Below are 9,806 nucleotides of genomic sequence, written 5' to 3'. Positions count from 1 at the left end.
CCGCGGCATGTGGGATCTTCCCGCACCAGAGCACGAACCCGTGTCTGCTGCATCGGCAGGCAGACTCTCAACCACTGCGCCACCAGGGAAGCCCCACAATGGCCTTTTAAGTCATCACTTGAATGTCTCTTCTACTTTTTAAAAAAATAAATTTATTTATTTATTTTTGGCCTCATTGGGTCTTCGTTGCTGCGCGCGGGCTTTCTCTAGTTGCGGTGAGCACGTGCTACTCTTCGTCGTGGTGCGTGGGCTTCTCATTGCAGTGGCTTCTCTTGTTGGAGAGCTCAGGCTGTAGGCGCACAGGCTTAGTTGCTCCGTGGCATGTAAGATCTTCGTGGACCAGGGATCAAACCCGTGTGCCCTGCATTTGCAGGCAGATTCTCAACCACTGCGCCACCAGGGAAATCCCTGTTTTACTTTTAAAGACACTCAATCTAAGTTACTAAACATAAGTGGATATGTTTAAGTGTATGTTTAAAATTTGCATTGCATAATAAGCTTCTCTATTATGAATTAAAAAATAAAGTGAATGACATTGGAAGCATGCCTGTGTGATGCTGTGTCTAGGTACAGAGGTGCTTGCTTTAGGGCTATACCTGGAACTCTTGGGGGTAGATGTGCAGGTGGGGTTTTGAGGCTGCTGAGGGCTGGGAGAGAAGGTCGGAGTAGCTTGACAAGGCAGACAAGAACAGTCCAGGGCACAGACCCCAGGCCAGGCCACCTTTTCCTTTCTGAAGTGAGCACCCTTTTCTTGCAGGCTCTTGCGTAAAATGTCCTAACTTTGACACGCAGGCCTGGGCAGCCTAAACACCGAAAGTGAATGAATTTAAAGCTGACAGCTTCTCTCCCTCCTGGGTTATAAAACAGGTTGATATGATTTTCCACCATGGAAGCCACTCATTGCATATGTCTTCAAACATTCCCTTTTTTCCAGTCCAGAAGTGGGACTGACATCTGCATCCTGACTCCCTCCTCCCTCTTCAAAGGCCCTGAAGCATTCCAAAGAGTTCTGAGCCATCTGAGGAGAAAAGACCCATTTACAGAGCAAAGGTTTTTAGTTCCTCTTTTTAAAAATTAGGAGTTGCCTTTGAATCGGGTGAATAATAATATATTACATAATAGTTGAAGCTACTAGAGTTTAACATTAGAATGTATCATGTTCCCCTGGGTACTGTGCTCTTAGTATAGTGGTGACTATCCCTGTCTGTCATGCAGGAAACCAGAGTTCCTTCCCCCATGGGGAGGTTATAAAGAACATTTGCTTCTCTTTCCTCCATTTCCATCCTCACGTCTCCAAAAAGTCTCCTTCTTTTGGCTTTTTGGGACTCCACGCCAAATAGAAACACCAAAAAATTCAAATGGGATATTCTGGATTAAGGAAAGTGAGACATAGCAACGACTCACTTTGCAAGGCCATAGCACTGATGGGAACAAATGTGGCTTTACTGACCAGTGAACTCATATCCTCCCCTGGCCTTCAGGGCATAGGATGGACTGCAGCCTCCAGGAATTTACTCCCCACGTCCATCCTGGGCTCTGGCTGGGAACCCGTCCAGGCCTCAGACAAAAACGCACACTGTGCCTTTCCAACCGGCCCCTTGGGAGGATGCTCCTTGGAGACACTGGCCCAGGGAGGAGGCTCAACCACAGGAGGGACATTTTCACCACAGTTCATCCATCCACATGCTCCTTCCTCCTGTGCTGTGTTCTTTCCAGGGCTGGGTGGAGAGGTCATGCCTGGGTCCCCAAGCCACAACACCAGGTTCCGGCTCCTCTCAGGAATGCGACTTGGTAAAGGAGCAAAAACCAAACGAACCCAGCCTTCAACTAACTGGTTTTGTTTATTTCAGTGTCACAAATCCTAGAATAGAAAAAGTCTTAACATATACACACTACTATATGTAAAATAGATAACTAATAAGGACCTAGGTAACTCTTCTCAGTACTCTGTAAATGACCTATATGGGAAAAGAATCTAAAAAAAGATTGGATATATGTATAAGTGATTCACTTTGCTGTACAGCGGAAACTAATACAACATTTTAAATCAACTGTACTCCAATAAAAATTTTTTAAAATTAGAATAGCCTGGAAGAAAGAAACACAGTGCATTGGCCGGGAATCGAACCCGGGCCTCCCGCGTGGCAGGCGAGAATTCTACCACTGAACCACCAATGCCCCTAGTGGTAACGCAGCTGAGAGCGCCATCTCTTAAAGTCGTCTCTGGCCCTAGTTTCATTCCAGAACAGAAATCGGGCCACGCCTCTTAGCCACAATTTCGAAAACACTGCCTTTAGGTTTCAAAACAACAACAACATAATAATTAAGACTTAAGAAAAAAACCTACTATTTAAACCCCTGCCTCGAGGCCATGGCTCTATTCGCGTGGTGACATGCTTTCCGGCTCTTCTCGAGCCGCTGGACTCTGATCAGCCCTCTTGAACCACCCAGAGGAAGAACTGTTTTCTTGAGAAGTTTTTGCTTTACCTGAATTCTGCCCCAACCGCTCGCCCTTAGAACAAGCCGGGAGAAGCTGGAACTTCCTCTGCAGCTCTGAGTCTGACGCAGCTGGGGCCGCCCCTCCTTGCACGGCACCATCCGCCCGAACCTTCTCCCGGAGTCAGCCCGGCGCCTCCTGGGCTGTCAGCCGGAGCGGGGGGCCGGGCGTCTCTGGGCTCGCCGCGAAGGCGCTGGAAGGTTCGCGTCGGCGTGGGCGTGGGTATGGCGGGCCTCCGGCAACCGGATAAAAAGCTCGTGGAAGCGGAGCCGAGCAGATCCGAGCTGGACAGGCAGGAGAGTCGCACCGCTGAGCGCACCTCCACGGCTGAGCCGCTCGAAGTTCCGCAGACTCCTGCATTTGAATCGGTATCACACTCGTCCCAGAAGCGCGAGAAGCCACAGCCATGCCCGCTGCAAGGGAAGTGGCCATAGGCATCGACCTGGGCACCACATACTCATGCGTGGGCATGTTCCAGCAAGGCCGGGTGGGGATCCTCGCCGACGACCAGGGCAACCGCACCACCCCCAGCTACTTGACTTTCACCGACACCGAGCGTCGGGTGGGCGATGCGGCCAAGACCCAGGCGGATCTGAACCCACACAACACAGTGTTCCACGCCAAGTGACTGATCGGGCGCAAGTTCGCAGACCCCACTGTGCAGTCGGACATGAAGCACTGGCCCTTCCAGGTGGTGAGCGAGGGCAGCAAGCCCAAGGTGCGCGTGTCCTACCACGGGGAGGACAAGGCGTTCTACACCCCGAGGAGATCTCGTCCATGGTGCGGAGCAAGATGGAGACAGTGGAGGCGTACCTGGGCCAGCCCCTGAGGCACGCTGTAATCACGGTGCCCTCCCACTTCAGCGACTCCCAGCGTCAGGCCACCAAGGACGCGGGTGCCATCGCGGGGCTCAACACGCTGAGGATCATCAACCAGCCCACGGCGGCTGTCACGGCCTATGGCCTGGACCGGCAGGCCGCCGGACAGCGCAACGTGCTCATTTTCGACTTGGGTGGGGGCACCTTCCACGTCGGTCCTCACTATCGAGGCCGGTGTCTTTGAGGTGAAGGCCACGGCTGGAGACACTCATCTGGGTGGAGAGGACTTCGACAACCGGCTGGTGAACCACTTCGTGGAGGAGTTCCGGCGGAAGCACGGGAAGGACTTGAGCAGGAACAAGCGGGCCCTGCGCAGGCTCTGCACAGCCTCTGAGCGCGCCAAGCGCACCCTGCCCTCCAGCACCCAGGCCACTCTGGAGATCGATTCCCTGTTTGAGGGCGTAGACTTCTACACTTCCATCACTCGAGCCTGCTTTGAAGAACTGTGCTCGGACCTCTTCTGCAGCACCCTGGAGCCGCTGGAGAAGGCCCTAAGGGGTGCCAAACTGCACAAGGCCCAGATCCCTGACACTGTCCTAGTGGGTGGCTCTACCCGCATCCCCAAGGTACAAAAATTCCTGCAGGACTTCTTCAATGGCAGGGAGCTGAACAAGAGCCTCGACCCGTATGAGGCTGTGGCTTATGGGGCTGCTGTGCAGGCAGCAGTGTTGATGGGGGACAAGTGTGAGAAGGTGCAGGATCTCCTGCTGCTGGATGTGGTTCCCCTGTCCCTGGGGCTGGAGACAGCTGGTGGGGTGACGACTATGCTGATCCCGAGGAATGCCACCATCCCGACCAAGCAGACCCAGACTTTTCACTACCTATTCAGACAACCAGCCTGGGGTCCTGATCCAGGTGTATGAGGGTGAGAGGGCCATGACTAGGGACAACAACCGGCTGGGATGCTTTGAGCTCAGGGGCATCCCTCCTGCCCCACGTGGAGTCCCCCAGATCGAGGTGACTTCTGACATTGATGCCGGTGGCATCCTGAGTGTGACAGCCACTGACAGGAGCACAGGCAAAGCTAACAAGATCACCATCACCAATGACAAGGGCCGGCTGAGCAAGGAGGAAGTGGGGAAGATGGCTTGTGAGGCTGAACAGTACAAGGATGTTCAGGATGAGGATGAGGCCCAGAGGGACAGGGTGGCTGCCAAAAACTCTCTGGAGGCCTATGTCTTCCATGTGAAGAGCTCTTTGCAAGAGGAGAGACTTAGAGACAAGATTCCTGAAGAGGACAGGTGCGAAGTACAAGACAAGTGTCAGGAAGTCCTTGCTTGGCTGGAGCACAACCGGTTGGCAGAGAAAGAGGAATATGTGCATCAGAAGGGGGAGCTGGAGCATATCTGTCACCCCGTCTTCTCCAGGCTCTACGGGGGGCCTGGTGTCCCTGGCGGTAGCAGTTGTGGATCTCAAGCCCGACAGGGAACCCCCAGTACTGGCCCTGTCATTGAGGAAGGAAGTCGATTAAATGGCCCCTCCTGGCAAGGCAGCTGTGACTGTAAGGGCTGGGCTTGTGGACTTCCTAGACTGTCTACTATGATCCTGCCTATCTTGAGGGGTGGGAGTGGAGGAGAACCTTGCCCCCAAACAGGGAATTTTATTGGTCAGTATGTTTTATAACTGAGGTATTTGCCAGTTGACTTTTAAAAAATCTTCTTCTCCTACTTCAGACAAGCAGAAGTAATCATTATGAACATTTGTGTGGCACTTTATCACTGCTTTTATCTACATTTAATGTATTTTTTTACTTGCATGTATGGATTTTGTTATGTGAAATAAAAGAGCTAAATAAACTTTTAAAGTTTCTTCTTAGTTTTCATTCTATCCAATTAAGTAGATGAAGGGGCAGGGCTATCAGAAGCAGAAAATGTTGGGGTGGGTGCGGAAGGAGGGATGGGAAGAAAATTCATGAGGCTGTGTGCATGATTTCTATAAGGGAAAACAAGATAAGAGGAAGAGTCTGAGGCAGGCACATTGAGATAGTATCGAAATGAGGTCAGACAGGAGAGAATTGTGACACTGTGTTAAAAGAGGGAGGGAGGCGGAGCTGGAAAAGCAGAGAATGAAGAGAAACGTAAGCCCTAGCAAGACCCTAAAATAAAAATTCTGTATTAGGAGCCCAGTTTAGTTTGTCAGTCTGTGTGTCCTAACACACTGCCAAAGAGTTTATATGCTAATTATCTGCCTCTAATAATGTGACCTTATTCATTGTTCATTAGAGGGCAGACCCCAAGTCTTGGACTCTGGGGAATATGTTAGACTGAGAGGGTAAGTCTAGTGGTGTAATTAAAGTTATTATTATCTTATCTATGTGAGAGAAATAGCATGGCCCCATCTGCTTTCTCCTGATGAGCCCTAGGATGATGACGATGATGACAATGGCAGTTGTGTAGCAAAATGGCTATATTGGAACCAGAAGGCTTAGGTTTTCAGTGCTGTTACTTTATCTACTCCGCAAGTTAAACTCTCTGAGCTTCAGTTTTCCCTTCTATATAATGGGGATGATGATGAAATAGTACCTCAGAATTGTTATAAAGGTACAATTAACTAAATATGTGAGGAGTGAAGAAGAATGTTAGGCATATAGTATATGAGCAACAAATATTAGCTATCACTACTTATTATTAATTGATTGTCACCTGTGTACCAGGTACTTGATTATACAATGTAATCATCACAGCAACATCATCTTTTGAAAGTGAGGATCTGGAGGTTAAAAGACATTAAACGATTACTCAAGGGCCATAGCTATTAAGTCGGGGAAGGGGGGTGGTGGGGAGAGTTGGAATTAAGAGCCCTGTCCTACCTGATTCTAGAGCCCATACATTGTCACCTCACAAACAGGCCGTAACTCCACTTATTACCAGATCTTCACCCAGATGTTGTGAAATTGTACATATTATTCCTTTAGAACACAGTTGGATGCTGAGCCCTGAGAGAAAAAGTATACTTTATTGTATACTTACATTATCCATTAAGTGAATATGTGTTTTTTATAGCAAGTGACTAAACCTGGGAAATATCCTAAGGCTCAACTCTATTGCCAGTTAAATGACATATAAGAGAAGGATACATTTGTGTAAGTTACTTCCCAATCAGCCCAATCCACACTGTACCTCTCCCACGTGCAAAGAGAGATTTATTTTTATCTCAGAAAAGAAGACAGCCTTGGTTAGAGCAATGGTACGTTATATTTAGCTAAGGGTGATTTCTTGCAGGTGGAGAGGTTGCAGTAACAACCCATTTGTCCCCTGGTTGTCATTTCACATTTTTAAGTGCTTTTTCCTGCGCCTGGCCTAAGTCCTATGCCAGCTGGCTTCCCGTTGAAGGACCCTGCAAAAAAGAGATGATGTCACATACACATTCTGTATTATACTTTCCCTTTCCTGAATTTCCTTCCAGCTTCCAACATTGACCATCCCAAACTGTTTGTAACTTCTCAAGCAGAATGATGGCACCTACAGGGTTTAGACAGTTTCCTAGCATTTCAACAATCTCTCTCTCTCTCTCTCTCTCTCTCGTTAAAAACACGCACAGTATATAAGAAGGAGAATTTCATTGTGCTTAGTTGTCAAAACACTTCAGATCTTCTCATCTGGATGGTATCTATTTTTCTACAGAGGGATTTAAACAAACTAACCACTTCATCTACTTTTAAATGATTGTTGATGCTTTAGATTCTTTGGGGATTGTTTCCTGTCAATAGGCATCTAAATGTCATTGTATTGTATTGTGTGTGTATATATATATATATAGTCTTAGTTCGATTACTGTAATCACAGCTATGCGTGATTACAATAAAAATATTAGAACAAATTAAATATTTGTTCCCCCAAATATTAGAACAAATTAAATCAAAATATATGCCCATTATTAAAAAATCAAATCTTGCTACAATCCTTCTAATGAAAAACAAGCAGTCTTGGGAATTCCCTGGTAGTCCAGTTGTTAGGATTCTGTGCTTTCACTGCCATGGCTGGGGTTCAATCCTTGGTACGGGAACCAAGATCCCACAAGCCTCATGGGGTGGCCAAACAACAACAAGAACAAAAAAACCCCAGCAGTTTCTTGCCCCACACCCAAGTGCTACTCCTAACAGGCAACCACTTTCAAGTTTTTTTTTTTAAGGCCTTTTTATTTTGCAATAATTTTAGACTAAGAGTTGTAAAGATACTACAGAAAGCCACTGTGTATACTTCATCCAGCTTCCCCTAATGTTAAGGGGATTTCATATTTTTCCACTAATGTTCTTTTACTGTTTCAGAAGCCAATCCAGGTTAACTCGTTGCATTTTGTCATCATGTCTACCCTACAATCTGCAACAGTTTCTTAATCTTCTGATGTTTTTCAAGACCTTCACATTTTGAAGAGTACTGGTTAGGTATATTTGGTAGATTGTCCCTCAATTTGGGTTTGTCAGTTTTCTCATGATTACAGTGGGGTTTTGGGGAAGTATACCACAGGGTGAAGTGCCCGTCTTATTGTAGTCTATCAGGAGGTATGTGATATCAATGTGACTTATAAATATGGGGATCTTATAAAATGTAGATTCAGTAGGTCTGAGGTACAGCCTGAGATCTGTATTTCTAATAAGCTGGTAGGTCATCTCAATCCTCACAACAATTCTATCTCCATTTTACTACAAGCAAACTAAGGCTCAGAAAAGTCAAATACATTTCCCAAGGTCGCAGCCCAGTAAATAACAAAGAATGTAGTTTGTCTGGCGAGCTTTCATTAACCAGCCTAAGGATCCTTCCATCCTCATGCTTATGGACCTCACACATTCAGCCTCTTCGGACTGACATTTCTTCCCTCTTCAGGAAAGCACAAGATTTTTCTATAAATCAGCGCCTCCCAAATTAGAGAGTAGCTTGTTTGCGGTCTTCAAGAAAAAGTTCTTGAAACAACTCCATGAGTTTACCTTTGCTCTCGCATACTTTCCCCCGTTTGGTGTGTTGATTTCCTTTCCGGGTCTTTGAGGACCCAGCAAACGTGCTGAATTAGAATTGGTGGTGGGAGCTGGCCCGGCAAGATGCTGGGGAATCCGAGTCTCATCAAAGTTTGACACTGCAGTCTGAGCATGAAAAGACTCAGGTCAGTTACAGCAAGTTTAGGGATCTGGGTTGAGGGCTTTTCCTTGTTCAGGGGAGTCTTGTATCTACATGCAGTAAATAGGCACTGAGAAACCGGAGTCTAAAGGAAAGAAAAAAAATTTTTGTAGTTAGGGATAGATCTAAATAGATTCAGTTTCATAGTCAAAGCGAAGCACAACCTTCATGTGTAGATAGGCAGCACAGAAAGGTGTTTATTAATCAATACTCCTTTCTCCACGAATTCAATCCTACTTCTATGTTGGAAAAAAAGTGAGTAAAACATATAGGTTGTCAGAAGTGGGATTCGAACCCACGCCTCCAGGGGAGACTGCGACCTGAACGCAGCGCCTTAGACCGCTCGGCCATCCTGACCCACGGAAAACAGTATTTCTATTCCCATCTAAGATTGTCAAACACCGCGGTAGCATGATGTTGAACTATATCATTGCTGTTTGCTGTTTATTTAAATAAACTTAGAATTCTCCCTGGACTTCTTCGCAAAACAGGAAAAATAAAACTGCCTCCGACTCCTATCTCTTACTTCTTCATAATCCTAAACTGTAAAGATCCATTTCCCCAGTGTCCCTTCGAGCGCTCCTCTCGCTCCTTCTCTCGGGGGACCGAGCCACACCAGGGTGGACCCGCTTGCTGGCCGGTCTCCCTCGAACCCTCCGCCCCAAATCGCCGTTACCGAACCCAACACCCGGTAGATCCAGTGCTGGGGCGCGCCAAGCGGCGGAGCTGGGAGCGCGGACGACAGAAGTCGACGGGGGAGAAAATTCCCCGGGCCGAGCGAGGCATTGGCTTTCCCTCCGGGCTCCGCGTCTCCAGCCCTCCGGCTCCGGGCGCCGGGTGGTCTCTGCGTTCCCGGCCCCGCGTCGTTAGTTGGCGGGGCCGACTAAGAGGAGTAAGGACGGGTCCATCCTCACCGAGAAAAGGTTTTGTGTGCTTTGGGATCTCGGATATAAAGCAATACCAAAAGCCGTGACATCATGGCCAGTAGTATACTTATATACATAATTCAGAGGCTTAAGCGCGACCGCGTTGGTGGTATAGTGGTGAGCATAGCTGCCTTCCAAGCAGTTGACCCGGGTTCGATTCCCGGCCAACGCAACTTACGTTTTCTCACCCTCAGCAAATTCCTGAAAAGAGCGAGAAATAGGGCGTGCAATACATTTTTAAAGCTTGAGAGAAACTGGGAACTGAAACTAAGAACTGCAGCGAAACCTCCCTTTCTCCCCTGACCTCCTTATATACCCTGGGGGCCTCATTCTCTGCCCAGCAACATTTTGGAGGGATTAGATTCTAAAGGCATTCTTTCCTCTCTTACCTTCC

At 47.8% G+C, this 9,806-nt stretch overlaps 1 protein-coding gene across 1 annotated transcript; it reads left to right on the top strand.

The window, feature by feature from the left end:
• Nucleotides 1-2,903: 2,903 nt before the first annotated feature.
• On the top strand, nucleotides 2,904-9,459 carry HSPA6 (heat shock protein family A (Hsp70) member 6; the record flags this gene model as incomplete). The annotated part of the gene is given in 6 exon segments (XM_082858508.1): nucleotides 2,904-3,122; nucleotides 3,126-3,254; nucleotides 3,257-3,522; nucleotides 3,524-4,187; nucleotides 4,189-4,876; nucleotides 9,038-9,459. Coding segments are annotated over 6 exon segments (2,388 nt in total).
• Nucleotides 9,460-9,806: the final 347 nt, after the last annotated feature.

This window comes from Leucopleurus acutus (assembly GCF_964270905.1).
Source record: "Leucopleurus acutus genome assembly, chromosome: 2".
In the NCBI taxonomy this organism is placed as follows: domain Eukaryota; kingdom Metazoa; phylum Chordata; class Mammalia; order Artiodactyla; family Delphinidae; genus Leucopleurus; species Leucopleurus acutus.
The sequence above is the reverse complement of the archived record's forward strand: the minus strand, read 5'-3'. Positions and strand labels throughout refer to the sequence as shown.